Source organism: Odocoileus virginianus, chromosome 11, assembly GCF_023699985.2.
Source record: "Odocoileus virginianus isolate 20LAN1187 ecotype Illinois chromosome 11, Ovbor_1.2, whole genome shotgun sequence".
Classification (NCBI taxonomy): domain Eukaryota; kingdom Metazoa; phylum Chordata; class Mammalia; order Artiodactyla; family Cervidae; genus Odocoileus; species Odocoileus virginianus.
In genome coordinates this window covers 70,778,228-70,798,121 of record NC_069684.1, presented here as the reverse complement: position 1 = coordinate 70,798,121, position 19,894 = coordinate 70,778,228, and the positions used below count along the sequence as shown (strand labels likewise).

Here is a 19,894-nt window from a genome sequence, read left to right as displayed (position 1 = left end):
TCACTGTCCTTCACCATCTCCCAGAGCTTGCTGAAACTCATGTCCATTGTGTCGGTGATGCCACCCAACCATCTCATCCTCTGTTGCCCTCTTCTCCTGCCTTCAATCTTTCCCAGCATCAGGATCTTTTCTAATGAGCCAGCTCTTCGCATCAGCTGGCGAAAGTATTGGAACTTCAGCTTCAGCATCAGTCCTTCCAATGAACATCTCCTTTAGGATGGACTGGTTGGATCTCCTTGCAGTCCAAGGGACTCTCAAGAGTCTTCTTGATTTCCTTTAGGACTGACTGGTTTGATCTCCTTGCAGTCCAAGAGTCTTCTCCAACACCACAGTTCAAAAGCATCAATGCTTCAGCACTCAGCCTTCTTCAAGGACCAACTCTCACATCCACACATGACTATTGGAAAAGCCAAAACTTCGACTAGATAGACCTTTGTTGGCAAAGTAATGTCTCTGCTTTTTAATATGTTGTCTAGGTTGATCATAGCTTTTCTTCCAAGGAGCAAGAGTCTTTTAATTTCATGACTGCAGTCACCATCTGCAGTGATTTTAGAGCCCAAGAAAATAAAGTCTGTCACTGTTTCCCATTGTTTCCCCATCTATTTGCCATGAAGTGATGGGACCAGATCCCATGATCTTAGCTTTCTGAATGTTGAGTTTTAAGCCAGCTTTTTCACTCTCCTCTTTCATTTTCATCAAGAGATTTTTTAGTTCTTCTTCATTTTCTGCCATAAGGGTGGTGTCATCTGCATATCTGAGGTTACTGATATTTCTCCTGGCAGTCTTGATTCCAATTTGTGCTTCATCCAGCTTGGCATTTGGCATGATGTACTCTGCATATAAGTTAAATAAGCAGGGTGACTAACAAACGTCTGTCTAATCAAAGCTATGATTTTTTCAGTAGTCATGTATGGATGTGAGAGTTGAACCATAAAGAAAGCTGAGCGCCAAAGAATTGATGCTTTTGAACTGTGGTGTTAGAGAAGACTCTTGAGAATCCCATGGACTGCAAGGAGATCCAATCAGTCAATCCTAAAGGAAATCATTCCTGAATATTTTTTTGAAGGACTGATGCTGAAGTTGAAATTCCAACACTTTGGTAACCTGATTCGAAGAACAGACTCATTTGAAAAGATCCTGATGCTGGGAAAGATTGAAGGTGGGAGGAGAAGGGGATGACAGAAGATGAGATGGTTTGAGTAAGCTCCGGAAGTTGGTGATGTACTGGGAAGCCTGGCGTGCTGCAGTCCATGGGGTCACAGAATCAGACATGAATGAGCGACTGAATTGAACTGAACTGAAGCAGGGTAACCTTGATGTACTCCTTTCCCAATTTTGAACCAGTCCGTTGTTCCATGTCTGGTTCCAACTGTTTCTTCTTGACCGACATACAGGTTTTGCAGGAGGCAGGTAAGGTGGTTTGGTATTCCTATCTTTTTAAGAATTTTCCACAGTTTATTGTGATTCACATAGTCAAAGACTTTAGTGTAATCAACAAAGCAGAAGTAGATGTTTTTCTGGAATTCTCTTGCTTTTCTATGGTCCAATGGATGTTGGAAATTTGATCTCTGGGGATCAGTGACACCACAAGAGACTGAGCCAGACTTACCTGTGAGTGTCCAGGAGTCTCTGATGGAGATGTGGGTTGACTGTGGCCTTCCATGGGGTCAGAGCACTGACTACAGCAGTCCTGGGAGGCTCAGTGTGCTGGCATAAGTCCTTTGGAAGGAGGTCACCATTACAGCCATTACCTCCACCAAAGTTTGGCCTCAGACCAAACTACAGGGAGGGAACACAGCCGCACCCATCAGCAGAAAATTGGATTAAAGATTTATTGAGCATGTCCTTGCCCACCAGAGCAAGACCCAGTTTTCCCTGCAGCCAGTCTCTCCCATCAGAAAGGGTCCACAAGCCTCTTATCCTCATCCATTAGAGTGCAGACAGAATGAAAACTACAATCACAGGAAACTAACCAATCTGATCACATGGACCACAACCTCACCTAACTCAATGAAACTATGAACCACGCCGTGTAGGGCCACCCAAGACAGATGGGTCATAGTGGAGAGTTCTGACAAAACGTGGTCCACTGGAGAAGGGCATGGCAAACCACTTTAGCTCTCTTGCCTTAAGAACCCATGGATAGTATGAAAAGGCAGAAAGATATGACACTGAAAGATGAACTCCCCAAGTCAGTAGATGCCCAATATACTACTGGACAAAAGCAGAGAAACAGCTCCAGAAGGAATGAAGTGGCTGAGTCAAAGAGGAAACAACGCCCAGCTGTGGATGTGTCTGGTGGTAAAAGTAAAGTCTGATGCTGTGAAGAGCAATATTGCATAGGAACCTGGAATGTTAGGTCCATGAATCAAGGTAACTTGGAAATGGTCAAACAGAAAATGGCAAGAGTGAACATCGATATTTTAGAATTCAGTGAACTAAAATGGACTGGAATGGGTGAATTTAATTCAGATGTCCATTATATCTACTACTGTGGGCAAGAATCCCTTAGAAAAAATGGAGTAGGACTTGTAGTCAACAAAAGAGTCCAAAATGTAGCACTTGGGTGCAGTCTCATAAATGACAGAATGATCTTTGTTCGTTTCCAAGGCAAACCATTCAATATCACAGTAATCCAAGTCTATGCCCCAACCACTAATGCCGAAGAAGCTGAAGTTGAACAGTTCTGCGAAGACCTACAAGACCTTCTAGAACTAACATCAAATAAAAGATGCCCTCTTCATCATAGAGGACTGGAATGCAAAAGTAGGAAGTCAAGAAATACCTGGAGTAACAGGCAAGTTTGGCCTCAGAGTACAGAATGAAGCAGGGAAAAAGCTAATAGACTTTTGCCAAGAGAACGCACTGGTCATAACAAACACCCTCTTCCAACAACACAAGACATGACTCTACACATGGACATCACCAGATGGTTGACACCGGAATTGGACTGATTATATTTTTTTGCAGTCGAAGATGGAGAAGCTCTATACAGTCAGCAAAAACAAGACCAGGAGCTGACTGTGGCTCAGACCATGAATTCCTTATTGCCAAATTCAGACTAAAATTGAAGAAAGTAGGGAAAACCACTAGGCCATTAAGGTATGATCTAAATCAAATCCCTTATGATTATACATCTTAGAGTGCGAAGTCAAGTGGGCCTTAGGAAGCATCACTGCAAACAAAGCTAGTGAAGGTGATGGAATTCCAGATGAGCTATTCCAAATCCTAAAAGATGATGCTGTGAAAGTGCTACACTCAATATGCCAGCAAATTTGGAAAACTCAGCAGTGGCCACAGAACTGGAAAAGGTCAGTTTTCACTTCAGTCCCAAAGAAGGCAAAGGTGGGGAGTTAGAGGCAAATATAGTTGTGTCCTTAAGAACTTAACCATTTAATTGGCCACAGGAAGAGGCAGGGTGGCAGGAACAGGAAGCTAACACTTGGTAAAATATAGCAGCTGACACTACAAAGACTGTAGGGCAAAAGGAGTGGAGGGGGCTTGCTGGGACTTGGGAGCTAGACAGATATTTTTCTGAGAAAGCTTCCTGGAGGAGGTAGACAATGTGATGGTGCTGGAAAACAGACGCGACAGAGAAAGAGGAGAAAGAGCACATGAGCAAAACTTTTTCACATCCTTGCCCTTCCAGATCCAGTTTAGTAATCACCTGTTCCATGAAGCCTTCCCAGGCAGAAATGTCTGCTTCTCTCCCCCAGGCTCTCAAAGCACTCCTGTTACAGAATGTACATTATTACTTGGTTACTTACTTGTTTGTCTCTGCTCAAGGGCCTCACACCTAAGGAAGGAAGAAAGTAAAGAAGGAAAGAAGGAAGGCAGAAAGATTTGACTGTAAGGTGACCGGGTGCTGCATTCAAGGCAGGGTATAATATTTCTATGTTCACAACTGTGTAACCACCCCCCAGATCAAGTTATAGAAAGCTTCTAGCATTCCAGACACTGTGGACTTCCTCACTGTACCAGAGTCACTGTCAAGAGCTGAACTAGTAGGATGATATAACTGGGAAGTACCATCTAAGGGAATTGTGAAAGAATTTCAAGCATTTGGGCTGGAGAAGCCAAGAGTGGGGGTGAGGTCATTATGTGTGTGAGGGACTAGTATGCACAAAGCAATTAGACGTGTCCTGTGGGTGGCAGTGGGGAGCCACAGTGAGAAGCATTTCAGTTCCGCATAAAACGTTTCCTACAACCAGAGGTGATTCTCATTGGAAGCAGACCCCCAGAAATGATAAGTGAGGTCCCTGTCACTAAGAGGCATCAGTCCAGCACTGTACTGATGAGCATTTATCAGCAGTGATGGGGTGGGGACAGGGGACTCCACTGGAGATAGCTCCTTCCAACTCTGAGCTTCTTGAATTCTTTGAGAGTGGCAGAGAGGACTCAGTTAAATGTTTACAGTTATTATTTGTTTTTCTCCCCCTCCCTAGAGGATAACATTTTGCTTAATTACAAGTACTCTGCAGGCCCAACATAATCACTACTGAACAAGTAACTGTCATCAACTATAGGCCAACCAAGCCAGAGGGATCCTGGGGCTCCCCAGCCTGGTGCCCACACCCTGGGAGACGGGGCAGATGCTAGGGCGCCCAGTGAGAGCGGACCGGCACGGGCAAGAGAGGCTGGTTGCCTCCACCACATGTCAAACCATCATGTGGACACCCAGCCCCTTATCTCCTCCTGTTTCAGCCTTGGTCCCCGTGGGGGGGGGGGGTGGTGGCGAGTGGTCATGACGTCATGGTTCCTGCCGCTACCAGAGCGCCTGGGTTGAGGTGACCTGAGGGGCCTCTCTGCTCTGCCCCAGAGGTCAGCGCAGGACAGATGCCTGGCTCGCTCATGAGCAGGACCACGCAGGACCCAACAGCCACATGGCCACCTGGGGGGGAGTAACAGCCCGTGTCAGCTGCAGGCTCCTGGAAGGACTCCCAGTCTGGAGTTTAACACCCTCCCACTCCACCCCCCAGCCAGCACTTCTTCCAGCGAAGAAAAAAAAAAAAAGGCAATTTTCCTCAGAACTCTTTTTTTCTTTCCCTCGAGGACAGTTTTAGAATTCCTCCAAGTCACTACCCTGCTCTTCCCACCCTCCTCTCGCCCCCTTCTCAATAAGGAGGAAAGGAGAGAGATGCGTCTGGAAGAACACCTTCGTGTTCCTCCATCCCACCTGGACAGGGCACCAAGGAGATGTGTCTCCGGCCCTTCTGCTGAGCTTAGAGTGACTACCTTTCTGGTGAAAGCCAGGAATACTCTGCCAAGAAAAAAAACGTATGCAGGAGATTTTGCCTTCTATTCCAGGGGAGACCGGGCGCTGTCGGACGCGCGAAGTCCATCAGTGCAGCCCCTAGTTTAGGGCAGAGGGCTCGGGGTCCCTTCACATGAAAGCACAGGCCAGAACGGTGCCTGAGGAGGGTTTGCAGCTGCAGCCTCAGAGAAGCGCCCGAAGACCACGCTCCCGGTGTCCTTGCCGGACGTCTCGGGCTCTGTTTGCCCAGTTCGCCGATGGGCGTCCAGGGTCCTCCGACCCTGGGGGGCCGGATAAGGAGACTGGAAAGACACGGAGCTGGAGGGAGAGGGGGTGGGGGTGACAAGTGGTTCCCGCAGGGTCTCCAGTAGCCGGCGGAGGGTGGAAATCTGAGTGCGGGGAGGAGGCGAGACCCGCGCCTGGCCCCGCGCGGGGAGGGCGCGGGCCCGGTCGTGGTGCCCACGGCGCCCCGGGCGCTCTCTGGGCCCGAGGGCGGGGCCCCTCGCCAGGAGGCCCCTCCCCGCCCGCCCCCGCCACTCCCCGGCCCCGGGCTCCCCGGCCCGGCTGGCCCTCCCGCGGGCGGGCGGGCAAAGCGGCACTCCGGCACCGCGCGCGCCCGCACCAGCAGCCGCGAGCCCGCCGGCCGGGGCCATGGGCTGCGACGTCCGGGTGTCGGGGCTGCTCCGCCGCAACCTGCAGCCCACGCTCACCTACTGGAGCGTCTTCTTCAGCTTCGGCCTGTGCATCGCCTTCCTGGGGCCCACGCTGCTGGACCTGCGCTGCCAGACGCGCAGCTCGCTGCCCGAGATCTCCTGGGTCTTCTTCTCGCAGCAGCTCTGCCTCCTGCTGGGCAGCGCCCTCGGGGGCGTCTTCAAGAGGACGTGAGTGCCAGTCCCCGGCCCTTCCCGTCGCCCTCCTTCTGCCCCCCGCGGGCTCGCGCCGGGGGTCGTCCCTGCCTCCGGAAGGCCGCGACCACCCCTCCCCGCCCCGCCAGCCAGCCATGCCCTGCCTTAGCCGGAGGGCTGCTGCCTCCCTACCACCCGCCCCACCCCCCGCCCCAGGACTCCCCCCAAAACTCTCCCCGAGGACTGAAGGTGACTTTTAGATTATTTTTTTGCCCTTACTCATAGACCCAGCCCTCATCCTGCTTATTCCACCCCAGCCCACGCCCCCCGCCCCCCTTGGGAGAGTGGCAGCGAGCTCGCCGAGGCGGCGGGGTCGCCTCTGGCACGAGCCGACTGAGGTCTGTCCGTAGCCCCTGCTGCCGGGGGCGGAATTGGAAGTGAGGTGGCGAGAGAGGGAGTGGATCTGCCCAGCGCCAGGGCTGGCTGCAGCTGGACAGAGTGCCCTGGGGCGGGCTCCACTCAGATCCTCAGCTCCAGAGCAGCCAGCAAAGGGTGTCCCTTCCCGGGTGACCACTGGGCTGGTGAGTCCTGTGCGGTCCTGCCCCTGGGGGCGCCGGGCTTCCGGCACTGGCCCCTGCAGGCAGCAGCCTTCTGCCTCTGAGACAGGCAGGACCTTAGCGCTGAGGTCACTGAAGGGGAGGTGCACGCTTAGTGAGGTGACCATCTCTGGCCTCCGCCTCTCCCACCCCGTGTTCCTCCTGCCCGGCGTCTACCCGAGGGCAGGGCTCTGGGCTCTGTCTGGCGTGGCCCCCAGAGGTTCCCCTTTGCCTACCGTTGCAGAGCCTCATCCTCCAGGCTTGAATTGGACAGGGCCACCTCCATGGAGCCCTTTGGAAAGGCAGCAGGATCCACTCTCCTGATGCTCCGGGGAGAAGAGACCCACAGCAGGGGCTAGATGACTTGCAAGTCAGCGGCTGCTGGCGGTCTCCCTAGTCCTGGCTTCTGGCTGGGTGGTTTCCTGGACTGCATGGCCTCAGACAAGCAGAAGCCTGGGAACAAAACCACAGGGGTGTGGGGGTGGGTTTCTGGGCCAAAGGCGCTGCCCTTCGGCTCACTGATAGAGGCGTCTGTGAGTTGGGTCCCCTAGAGTTGATGGAGAGCACAGGTGCCCACACATGGAGAGCCACTTTAAGCCACCCGGCTGACCAAACGTGATCAATTCGGGAGTGATTATCCCCACGACCAAAATCCTCTTGTAAACAAAGAAGTCTCCTCTGAAGAAGCAAGTGTCCTTATGGACACTAGTGTTTCTGTGGGTTTTGTACAAGAGTGGATGCGTGGAGAACTCAGAAAATCTTAAGAAAAAGCTCAAGATTCTTTCTGATTCTGCCTACAGCTTTCATTAGAAATCATTCAGGGTATTTTTCTCTTTGTTTTTAAGTATTTTGACTTACAAAAGCTCCCTTACCTGGAACTTTTTAGAAACCTGTGTAGGGCAAAGAACAGGAAGAGGAATGAGGATAATTCTAAATGGCAGGTTGGCATGCCAGGATTTGTGAGAACAGCAAAGATACACACCCACTGGGCCGGCTCTTCCTTACCTGCTCAGTGCCTTCCTCAGGGCTCCTTACTCAACGAGGGGCTCTGAACAGGCAGTGGGAAGGGTCTTGGCATGGGAAACTGGCTCATGGAAAAGGAGAACAATCATGATAGCAATAATAACTTGCTTTTTTGAGCATTTAGGCCATGCCAAGCACTGTTCTTACTTGGGCTTACTTGTGGCACAGTGGTAAAGAATCCACCTGCCAATGATGGCATGCAGGAGACACAGGTTCGATACCTGGGATGGGAAGATCCCCTGGAGAAGGAAATGGCAATCCAGTCCAGTATTTTGCCAGGAATATTCCTTGCGCAGAGGAGCCTGACAGGGTCTCAAAGAGCCCGACACGGCTGAGCACACAAGCACTGTACTCAGTGCTTCTTTCTTGGTAATGTTCTTGTATCAACTCATTTAACCTTCATGACAATCCTGTAGATAGGGTCGTGCTACTATCTCCATTTTGTGCAGGAGGCTGAATCACAGGGAGGTTAAGAAACTTGCCCCAGGTCACACAGCTATTAAGCTGGCCAGGATATGAACCCACACATTTGTGTCTAGAACCAGATAGTTTGGAAATGCCTCTTGCTTTTTCATAAAAAAGCGAGCTGACTCATAGTAGTCAGCTTCAGCTCTGCAGGGTACGAGTTATACTGTATACTCTCCAGGCAGAGGCATACAGTCCATGCTCATGGGCTGAGTGTTCTTAAGCAGACACTCCTGGGGAGGAAACTGTGGGCTTCTGGGGCTTCTTGCTGGGACGTGATGGGTGGGGGTCAAGCAGGGCAGGGGGAGTATGTCCCATCTGTGATTCAGGTTTAGATTGTGAACCTCAGTCCTCCCACTGCAAGACAACATGTCCTGATCCTGTCCCTTGGTTAAGAGCAAGGTAGACTTCAGTGGAAGTAGAGGGAGGTCACAGGAGTGGCCTGTGCGCAGACAGGAGTCGTCACCTACCTACAGCCGTACAGTACAGCTCATCTCAATCCTCCCTCCCTCAGAGCAAACAGAACCTCTGCCAGCCTGAAATCAGCCTCTCAGACTGGGCTCCTTGGGGCCTCACCGCGAGCTGAAATGCTAATAGGCCGCTAGTGCTTTTCAGCTTACGTGATTTCTGCAAGTGTGCGCTAGTTCTGCAGTGGGGGTTGGTTTAACAAACTGGGCCGGGAGGGCCAGCTGTTGCGAGGGAGCGGGGAAAGTGTGGGATGGCACACAGCAGGGAGGGGAGAGTCACAGCAGCGCCCTGTCTCTGGGGCTCCTGCTTCGGTCCTGCCCAGTCCTTGGCCTGCACCGAGGGGCTTCTGGTTGCCTCCACAGGGACTCTGGAGGGACTGGGCGCGGAGAGCCTCAACGTCAGTGTGGGCGCAGAGGAGGGCAGGAGCCCTCTGCTCAAGGGGGGCCAGCTCTCTCTCTCTCTTCTGACATAGACGGAGAGCTCCAAGGAGGCACTACATGTAGGCGGAGAGGGAGAAGGGTGTATTTAGGGCTAGAAGAAGCTGGACTTGACCTTCCTTAGAAAAATCTTATCAGGAGCAGGAAACTTTCCAGAAAAAAACCCAAAGACACCTAGTTGGCAGGGTGTGTAGATATGTGCCTTGTCAGACAGGAAGAAGGGGTGGGTATTTAGACAGAAGGTTGGGGTTTTGTTCCTGGTTTCACGGGGACCTGTCTTACTACCCTGGGCAGTTTGGGAGACCCTTTTATCTCAAAACTATCGGGGCAGATAAATGACTTTCAGAGCTTCCCCAACCTTTCCCACCTTACCTGGGCATCTCCTCTGCATGTGTGCTCTTAACTGAAGGCTTGAGTTCGTCTTCTCTTTGCTCTATTAACTATCTTTTTCTCTACCTTTTTTTTTTTTCTGAATTTCTTACAAGTCCCACCTTCCCAAGACCCACCTGTGACTCTCCCCTGCCCACTGCATGAAACCTGGTCTCCATGGACATTTCCCCAGGCCACTCTCTGACCTACTTGCCCAGGATCCTGGCTCCCTGTGGTCCTGGGAACACAGTATGAAAGCCAGTTCCCTTATCTGAGCCAGGCCTGGATTGGTCTCCCATCTAGAAAGCCTCCTCCTCTCCCGCCAGCAGCTTGTCCACCTTCCAGCATGCCACAGACCTGGGATTTAAAAATCTGTCTCCACAGGAGATAGCATCTGGCCCAACAGTTTCACTCCTAGGTATATTCTTCAAAGAACTGAGAACATGTCCACACAAAAACTTGTACATCAAAGTTCATAGCAGCATTATATAGCATGATGGCAGCTATTCATAGGAGCCAAATGTTTATCCGCAGATGGATGGGCAAACAAAATGTGGTCTGTCCACACAATGGAATGTGTTTCAGTCATAAAAAGGCATGAAGTCCTGACTCATCCTATAAATGGGTGATCTTTGACAATGTTATGCTAAGTGAAAGAGGCCCGTCACAGAAGATCACACACTCTTATGGTGCCATTTTTGTGAAAGTCCAGAGTTGGGAAAATCTCTAGAGACAGAAAGTAGATGAGGAGCTTCTTAGGGCTAAGGGTTCGTGCAGAGAGGAATGGGGAGTGACTGCTAATGGGTGAAGGGTTTCTTTTGGGGGTGATATAAATGCTCGTAGCTCATGGTGATGAGTTCATAACTCTGAATAAATTTTTGAAAAAACACTTAATTGTGTGCTTTGAATAGATAGTTTATGGCATGTAAATTATATCTCAATTTTTTTTTAATTAAAAAAATCTCAAAACCCATCCTAGCCTTTAATTCACTAATTTAACAAATATCTCTTGAGCCAGCCCCTGTTTTCAGAGTGAAAATGATGCAGGTCCCTGCTCCTAAGGTGCTTACAGTCTGGAGGAGTATTTTAGTGAGATGAAGGAAATAAGGTAAGGAAGTGGAGTTACAGAGTTGGGTGACTTTAGCTCCGTGGGGAAGGCCTCTCTGAGCTGACTCCTGAAGTCAGGAGAGAGCGGTGCAAGCAAAGGATGTGGGGAGAAGTGTTTCAGGCAGACTACAAGCTTAACGGGCGTGCAGGGAGCACTCTGGGGGGCCCAGCACTCGCCGGGCCAGGGGACGTCATCACGCCCGGGTGCTGCCCTGATCTGGGTCTGACGGGGCAGCCGCCTCGTTAGAGATCCCTCCCAAGTCAGGCTCCCTTGTTCCTGCTTCAGGGTCCCCTCAGCCTTAGCAGAGGGTGTCGAACGGGCTGGGATGTGAGTGCGGGGGTGACCCCGCTGGAGGGGTGTGAGTGCGGGGGTGACCCTACTGGAGACTTCTCCTGCCCCTCCTTCTGGGTGTCAGCCCTGCCCTTTCACCCAGGCTGGAGCGGAGTCTGCAGCCCGCCCTTGCCCCTGTCGGGGTGGAGAGGGGCTCGATGCCTCTGACGCCGCCTGGGTCTGCCTTCTGCCCCTTTCCCTGGTCCTTCGGGGAGGAGCTTGTCCAAGGTGGACAGAGGGACTCCCTTGTGGCAGAACTGTGAGGGGAATGTCGCACATTCTTCCCCATACCCGAGCAGTCAGGGGTGGGACCCCAGCTGACATCTGCCTGTTCAAGCCCTTCCCCTGTTTCGGAGCCAGGCAGCCCCTGCTCTTATCACAGAACCAGAACGGCCAGCGCAGGTGCCCTCTGGGCAAGGCCGAACCCCGGGCTGAGCTGTGCCAAGGTCATGCGGTCAAGGTGGGAGGCAGCTCAGTACTGCCCGCCAAGAGGGCCTGACTCTGCTCCCGCCCCAGTCTGCACCTTCTGTGTGGGGCCGTTAATAAGTAACTCGGACATCTCTCTGGCTTCCTGAGGAAGGGCTCCCCAGACTGTCTTGGGGGACCAGGCCCCCCCCTTCCCACCGGCCTGCACTGACTTCAGAACCCAGGCCACGGAGGGATAGGCGGTGACACCACCCTGGCCTTCTCCTAGGTCGGGGCCAGAAGCCGGGTCCCTGCTGGCCTGTCTCCCACCCATCTCGTCTGGGCCGCCTCCCAATGTGTAAAATGAGGGTAGGGCTCTTCGGTCCTTGGTGCCACTCTGGCAGTTTCCGGGCCAGCCTTGCAGGATCGCCCCAGAGGGCTTGGCAGCGGGAACCAGGGGCGGGGCCGGGGGTCAGGCGAGGAGCTGGCTCCAGGTCTCTGACCCTGAATGCCGAGCGGGCCAGTGTGTTCTCCCCCCGGGAAAGTCCAGGACCTGCAGGTGAGCTGCACATGGCTGGGGGTGGCGGGGGACAGCTGCCAGTGAGGAAGCAGATGGGGGCCAGCGGACGTCTCGCTCCCTCCGCACAGGAGCCTTGCAAGGCACCGCTCACCATCCTCGGCGTACAGCAGAGAAACTGAGGCTCGGAAGGGCTCAGCGTCAATGCCTTGCGGCAGAGGCGGGCCTAGGACCCAAATTCTGGTTACAGATACATCCGTGCTGCCAAAGCGGCAGTGACCTTGGGAAAAAAAGTGCAAAGTGTTAGTCACTCAGTTGTGTCTTACTCTTTGCAACCCCATAGACTGTAGCCCGCCAAGCTCTGCTGTCCATGGAATTCTTCAGGCAAGAATCCTGGAGTGGGTTGCCATTCCCTTCTCCAGGGATCAAACTTGGGTATCATGCATTGCAGGCAGATTCTTTACTGTCTGAGCCACATTATTATTATGTAATTTTCAATTACCCACAGTCTTGCAAGGGGCCGTTGACCAAATCATTGTGACCAGGCCAATTAGTGTATTTCAGTCTAGCTCTAGGATGTCTCTAGGATGCCTTTTTTCTTGGCAACAACATTACCACCCTAAAGAAATTTGTTCAGGCTGATTTTTGGAATGACCTGGCACAGCCCCACCAAAACAGCTGGGGAGGGTGGGCCGCCTGGGATGCAAACCCGATGTTCGCTGCGGTGCAGCTGTCCCCATTTCCTGGGAACTGGCTTCCACCCCCTGGCTGCCCCCACCCCACCCCAGGGTACCCCAGGAACCCAGCTGGCAGGCTTGTAAGCCCAAACCACGGCCCGGGGTTGGCAGGAGCTGGCCCGGCTTGGCCCGGGGTTGGCAGAAGGGACTTCCCAGGCCAGCCTGCCTCCAGCCTTTCCTTTCCTCGAGTTCTCTTTCCATCCCTCCCTCCTGCCTGTCCCTGGGCCTGGGAACAAAAGGGCCCTCTCTGGATACTGAGTGTCCCTCTCTAGAACAGGAAAGTGAGAGGGTACCCACTGGAGCGAGGAGAGGCCTGGCAAGGCTGCCCACTGGCCCCCAGCCCTTCTGAGCCCCAGCCCTGTCTCCCGAGCCGCCTATTTCACCCCGCACCTTCTGGCCACCTGGCCCACTAGACTCTTTATCTCGTCACTCCTGTCTCCTTCTCTCTGTCACCCCCATACCATCAGCCTCCTGACTGTCTCTGGTCCCTTTGTCCAGGCCGTGGTGCGTGGGGTGAAAAGACAGCCCTTCCTCAAGCATTCCCATCTCACTGGCATTATTTAGTAACCCCAGACCAGACGCCTCAGGGGATGGAGGTCTAGGCACAGTCCAGGTGTGGGTCCCGCAAAGAGCAGAAGGCAGCAGTTTCCTTAGGAAGCTTGTGATGGAGCCAGCATTATCCAGAAGCAGTTGGAGCTCCCATAACACCAGCAGAGAGTCCACTCAGTCCTAGCGACTATAGCCGTTTGCCGCCGCTTTCTAAGTCCAAGGCCCGGCAGAACCTGGCCTGGTGCTCCCTGCTGGCTGCTCCCCTCTCAGCCCAGCAGGGTCTGTGGCCCAGCACCACCCTTTCTACGCACACACATGTGTGCACACACTCCTCCAGGGAAAGCGGCACAGCATAGGGAGCAAGTCAGCATCCCTGGGCGGTGGTCCGGGATCCGTCCACTGCTTTCTTAGCCCTTCTCCTAACTGCCTCTGATCCCTCTCTGACCTACGTTTCCTTGTGAGTCACACGAGGCCCAGTTGCAAGGTCCAGCTCACAGCTTTGTTGTGTGCGCCAAATGTCTTGGACACCGTGAACAGGTGTCCGCTGTTCTCGTGTCCGCCGTGATGTCAGCTCTCCCTTCTTTCCCCACACCTTCCCACACTCCTGCCCTCTCAGTTCGCCGATCCCAGGTCGGGCTCCCTCTGGACTGTACTAGAGGACTGGTTAACCATGCTCATCCAGGTTTTTCAAGACAGGAATGATAGTATCATGTTTTCAGGAGAGCATTTCTGTACTTGGAGCATCTGTGCTTTAGCAGAAAGCGGTGGGTGAGGAATGTCAGGTCCATGGAGTAGCTCAGGCGGGGACCTTGAGGAGGAGACGGGGACCCCCTGTCACCCCTGAAGTCAGGCTACCCCGGAGGCTGCCCAGTCAATCTTCTGCAGGGAAAGGAAGTGGAAAGAGAGCTGAGAGGCCTGTCAGCCTGCGAGGTGTGGGCATCGCCTCTGTGCCAGTACCAGGAGACGGCCCGCCAGGGAGCAGGAAGCAGAAGCACGTGAAGCGCGGGGAGCAGGCGGCTGTCAGTGCCTGCGGCCCGCGGTGTGGGGGGAGCAGGACGGGGGCTGGGGCCCCGAGCAGGCCTCCCCGCAGCACGGCCCCCTCCTGCTTGCCTCTGGTGGTCAGTCTCCCTTGCCTTCTCACACACAGCTCAGAGCTGGGAGTTGGCAGGGGTCACCATGGGTAGACCAGCCTACAAACAAGAAAACGAGGAAATAGCGATCCACTGCTATCAGCAGAGCCCTTCTGATAACGGATTTAATCAAAGATGGAACGAGATGAAAAGCTGAGCGCCAACAGGGTCAGAGGCAAGAACTCCTAGGAGAGGACAGCCTGAAGGGTCTCTTGACTCACTTGTTGTCAGTGAGCTGGAAATGCAGGTCTTGACATGTAAATACTGACTCTCACCAACCCCCTCGACCTTCCAAGTCTGGACAGCCAGATGGAGGTGCCTAGGGCTCTCCAACTTCTCATAATCTGAGGTGCTTCCTCCACAAGAACCCCCTTCCAGAACCTTCTTCTGCCCACTCTCCTCCCCCTCTGCCCCCACCTTAGCCTTTCAGACTGGCCCCAGAAAACATGAGGCTTCCTTCCTTTCTTGAGAGTCTGGTTGCTGGGCAGGGTGCACCCCAAAGACCTCGACAAAGCCGTAGGCTTCCAGGCATGTGTTCACTCACTCAGCTCTCAACCCAGACACCGCTTGGTGGGAATGGCTGAGGGCCTCCCTTCTGGACACTCGCGGGCATGTAGAAGGGTCACCAGATTACTCAGATATCTGGGCTGAGGGCTTGGTTTGGGTGGCTCGGGCCTGGGGCCTGCAGAGGGCCCAGCGTGCCCCAAACCTCTGTGTGTGGGGGGGGGCCTGGCCGTGCTCCCGGGCCCACCTCCAGCCTCACACACGTGGCACGGCTCCCCAGAGATGCTCAGGACCGATTCACCCCACCCCTTCCCTGGGAGGGATGGAGGTATCTGCGCATATAATTGTTTATCAGCAAACAGTTCAAAGTAAAGGATACAAAATCACTTTTATAAGTCCAATAATAGCAATTATGCTTTGTGAAACGTCCCTTACATAGTTCTCACGACCACCTGTGCGGCAGGGATTGTCACCAGGGGAGACTCAGACATCTTGCCCACAACCTATAATAATAAGCAACAGAGCGCCACAGCTCCCTTTGCCCTCCGACCAGAGGATGACAGGAATGTCTCGGCTTCCCTGGGGATCCGCCCAGCGAGTGGAGGATGGGGCTGGGGAGGTCTGCAGCCCCCCCGCCACTGACCTCGCCTCCCACCCGGCAGCCTGGCCCAGTCGCTGTGGGCCCTCTTCGCCTCCTCCCTGGCCATCTCCCTGGTGTTTGCCACCATCCCCTTCTGCCGGGACGTGAAGGTGCTGGCCTCTGTCATGGCGCTGGCCGGCCTGGCCATGGGCTGCATCGACACCGTAGCCAACATGCAGCTGGTGAGGATCTACCAGAAGGACTCCGCCGTCTTCCTCCAGGTGAGCCCCCAGCAGGCCTGGGGCAGGGCGGGGCGGGGCTCGGAGGAGCGCCCTCAGCCCTCTGCCCGGGCCGGGTGTCCCTTCCTCACGGCCAGGACGGTGACCCGGAAGGAGCAGCAGGGTCAAGTTCAGAGTGACCACTGCCAGCTGGGCCACACTGGCTGTCATCTCTGGACTTGGGTGTTTCATCTCTGAAACGGGGTGATGACCACTGTGCACAAAGGGTCACAGGAATCTAAGTGCTGACAAGAAAAGGCTCTTTGTAAATTGGGAAGGGGCGTGATGGAAGGACTTGCTGTTCTCTCGTCTCCTCCTGTGTTTCTTCTTCCGTCCTTCTCCTCCCTGTTGCCCAGGACTCTAGTCCAGCCCTGCCCTTTGTCAAGCCCTCTTCCCTTTGGGGTGTTACCTGGTGGATTCTGGCATGGGGATAACCCCTGGCTGAGGGTTAAGCTTTGGGAAAGAGGGAGTGAGGGAGGGGCTGGCCACTGCCACCAAGTTATCTCAGGCAGGAAGGTGGGGACAGGAGCTCCACTCCTCACCCCTCCTGCCTCCCATCCTCTGCTGCTCCCACAATGGGGGTCATGCAAAGCCTGAGCCATGCCTTCACCCCCGCCAATTCTCTCCCCCTCCAGGTTCTCCATTTCTTTGTGGGCTTTGGGGCACTGCTGAGCCCTCTCATCGCCGACCCTTTCCTGTCTGAGGCCAGCTGCTTGCCTGCCAATAGCACAGCCAATGCCACCTCTGGCAGCCACCTGTTCCATGCCTCCAGGGTCCTGAGCCGTCAGCACCCTGAGGCCCAGCCTTGGTCCAACCGGACGCTGCCTGGGTTGCCCTCGCAGGACGGGGCAGGGACCCGTGTGTCCTATGCCTTCTGGATTATGGCTCTGATCAACGTGAGTGCCCCTGGGCAGGGTTGGGTGAGGGCTAGTGGACAGTCTCCTACCAGTCCATACCAGCTCCCAGTACAGATTCTTCCGTTTCTGAGAAATGGACTGGGGCTGAGATGTGCCTTCAGGAAGGCAAGAAGATGGGAGAGCCGACCCGCAGGGATTCATCCTGACCACAGGGAGTCATAGGAGATCACCTCTAAGGCCCTTCAGTTGTGACATCCTGGGATTGCGATTCTCCAAGGAGGTTAAACAGTGAGCAGGTTTAGTGCCATGAGATCAGGGTGGACTTCCAGGTCCTTGGAGCTCCCTAAGGAAACCAGCTGTTCTCCTCCAAGGGCAGGTGAATTGGACCCTGGGACAGAGCCCTGCAGGACACGCCAGGCTCCCCTCCGCGGTCCTGTCACTAGTGGGCATCTCCCGTTGCTGCTGTGAGGTGGGCCCCCATGGAGGCTGGAAGGTGGACAAGATGACCTCCAAGGGACCCCGCGTGATGTGGCTGCCCTGGTGGGGACAGAACGGGGACAGACCGGGGTGGATCCCAGGGCCCTCTGCACCCCAGCTCTCATGCTCCTCTGCCAAGTCAGGACTGGCCCGTATCCGGCTGGAAACCCCCCCGGGGCCCTGCAGCCTAGGTTAGCCCAGGCTGGGGCCAGAGGGAGAGGTTAGGGAACCCCCACCAGCTCCTGGCCAGCTTAGGGATGATGGCTGGGAGCACCAGGAGCAGGCGCTGGGGTGGGGGTAGTCCAGGTGGCCATCCACCTGGCCATGGGATGGAGGTGCCGCATAGTTTATCACCCTGACTTGGAGTCTGTTAGTCTAGTTACCCCTCCCAAGGCAGGCAGGCTAGGCCTCAGAGCGATGCCATACTGGTAGCATTGGAAGAGACCTCTGAGGACACCCAGTCCCACTAAACAGTCAGATCGTCACTGGCTCCAGGGCCTGATAAAGGGGCCAGTAAGAGACTTGACCAGGCTGGAACCCTGACTTGCGGCACAAGCCCCCCCAGCTGCCCTGTGATCAACTGCTCATTTCCCTTCTCTTCTGTAACATTCCCTGTACCAGAGTCCTCACGGGACGGCCTCAAAAGTGCACCCCTCTCCCCCTGCTCCTTCCCTTTTCTTCCCATGCCCATCATTGTTTGGGGAACAATGCCGCTTTGGGCCTTGCCCTCCAAGGGGGACCTCGGAAGGCAAAGCGCCCTGTCAGTACAATGTCAAGGCTGAGACTCTGGGACCAGGAAGCCGGAACGTCCCTCCAGCTTAAGCCTGAGGTCTGTTTTCTCTTGCTCCATGAGGCACAGACTGGAGGCACTTTGTTTGCTGCAGGATTTCCGGACTTTTTCCATTGGTTTGTGTCTGAAGATAAACAGTCCACCCCAGAAGAGAATGGGCTAAGCATGCATGTGGGCAAATGCAAACACACAGGCCAGCCCACCTGGCATCCTCTGACTTTTAAGGTGGAGCCTCTGCTTCTTGCACGGGCTCCTAATAAAGGTCCACTGTGTTCCCGCTGGCAACATCAGCCAACCCTGGTGAAGTTCTTCCCACCACCCACCTCTCTGGGAAGCCCAACCTGAGTGAGCACACCTCTTTTACAGCTGTTTCCCCTTGGCTTTCACCCAGGCATTCTGCTGCCCAGGCCTCTGCGTGTGGGTTTCCTGTTTCCCCCATCAGATCGGAGAGAGGGCCTCACCTCCTGCCTCAGACCCAGGGCTCTGGGGGCAGGGGCCGTCTCCTCCATTCAGGCAGGGTTTATGGCTCTAATGTTGCTGGGGTGTGCCTGACTGACATTAATAAGTGGAAGGAGGCTCCCAAGATGCCCCCAAGGAGGTGCCAGCACAGGGGAGGCGTTTAGGTGACTTGGGGAAATGCCTGTGTGAGCCAGCCTGTCTCCAGGTGAGGTAGAGGCTTGCCCAGGGTGGTGCCAGGCAGCGCCAGCCTTGCCTGTGAGCCCCGAGGGGCCCATTGGCCCCTGGGACACTTCCACAGCTCCCTGGGCTTCTCCTTCTAAAGCAAAAGGAGCCGGGATGCAGTTGCAGCAGGAAGGGCAGAGTTTAGACTCAATGAAGGACTTCCTGGTAGCAAGGGCGGTTAGACACAGGCAAGGCACCTGAGGGAGGCAGTGGAGGCAACTCCAGGAGCAGGAGACATATCTCATTGCTCTGGGGAGTTCATAAAGCCTAAGCGACTTAACACAAATGTCAGTCAACCTGACTCTGGGCTCTGCATGTGTGTTGCCCGTAGCATGCATTTCTCAATTTAAAGGAGTCCCTGCCTGTTTACCTTGAGGGCAGCCCCTGTGCTTTTGAGAGGTATGACATCACCCAGAACAGCCCCGGCATGGAGACAGCACTGGTCAGGATTGGGATGCCCGGGCGCCGGTCTAAGCCTGCCTCAAGTCAGCTGTGTGGCCCACGCCGGTGCTCTCAGACCTTCCCACTGGAGCAGGTTTAGACTAAGTGATAACTCTGAGCCTCAGTTGCCCCACCTGGAAAGTAGGTTTAATGATTTCCCCCAGCACGTTTTACAGAACCGTGAGGGACAAAAGCCAAACTTCTTTCTGAAGCATAACATGCTCTGCCAGCGTGAGCGAGTGTGAGGGCCCATTGCCAGCCCGCTCAGGACAGGGGTGCTGGAAAGGAGTTTAGCTCTTGCATGCCCTGTGCCAGCAGAGACCCCGTGTGAGTCCAGGCTTTGCGTGTGAGAAGCACCTGTCTGTGCAGGGAAACGACTGCAGCTGGAGTCTGGTAGCAATTAATTACAGGCCTGCAGGGGTCAAGGTACCTGGCTGCCTTAGCTGGGGCTGGCTCTCAGGGGGCGCCCTGTGAAAAGAGCTGTTGTTTCCCAGGACCGTGCAGACCTTTGCCACACAGCTGGGCTGAGGCGTGTGCAGCAGGCCGGGCTGGGAAACGGGCAGACGGGCGGGGAGCAGACTCTCCTGACCCTCTGCCCGCCCCCAGCTCCCGGTACCCTTGGCTGTGCTGTATCTGCTGTCCAAAGAGCGCCTGCTGGCCTGCTGCCCTCAGAGGAGGCCCCTGCTGCTGTCCGCAGACGAACTCACCCTGGAGACACAGCCTCCTGAGAAGGAAGACGTGTCCTCGCTGTCCCCCAAGTTCCACCCAGGTGGGGGCTCTAAGGAACCCTTGGCTCAAGGCCCCATTCCAAGGCTCCCCTGCTAAGCCCTCCCGCCCAGAGGGAGGACGTGGATCACAGGTGGTAATGGCTGGGAAAAACCCCTTGGCCCTGCTGGTCTCAGGGTGCGGGGAGGGGCAAGAGATGGAGCAAACGGGCCAGGAGGAGAGGACAGCAGCTCCCGCCTCCACCCTGCCTGTGTGACCTCGAGCACGCTGCCTGGCCTCTCTGAGCCCTGCTTCCAACAGCCCTGTGAAACAAACGGGGGCTGTCCT

At 54.8% G+C, this 19,894-nt stretch overlaps 1 protein-coding gene and 1 long non-coding RNA gene across 4 annotated transcripts in view; one reads left to right on the top strand and one right to left on the bottom strand.

The window, feature by feature from the left end:
• The window catches only part of LOC139037550 (uncharacterized), a 28,076-nt gene extending 22,022 nt beyond the window's left edge, over positions 1-6,054 (bottom strand). Inside the window, exon 1 of the long non-coding RNA XR_011490437.1 lies at positions 5,965-6,054. This is a non-coding gene — a long non-coding RNA (uncharacterized lncRNA). The remainder of the gene's footprint in view (positions 1-5,964) is intronic.
• MFSD4A (major facilitator superfamily domain containing 4A) overlaps positions 5,598-19,894 on the top strand; it is a 37,881-nt gene continuing 23,584 nt past the window's right edge. The window contains exons 1-4 of one of the 3 annotated variants that reach the window (XM_020903016.2): positions 5,598-6,135; positions 15,400-15,598; positions 16,231-16,491; positions 19,448-19,610. In XM_020903016.2, coding sequence (XP_020758675.1) covers positions 5,906-6,135; positions 15,400-15,598; positions 16,231-16,491; positions 19,448-19,610 — 853 coding nt within the window. In that variant the 5' untranslated portion in view covers positions 5,598-5,905. The remainder of the gene's footprint in view (positions 6,136-15,399; positions 15,599-16,230; positions 16,492-19,447; positions 19,611-19,894) is intronic. The other 2 variants (XM_020903017.2, XM_020903018.2) reach the window with 2 other exon arrangements.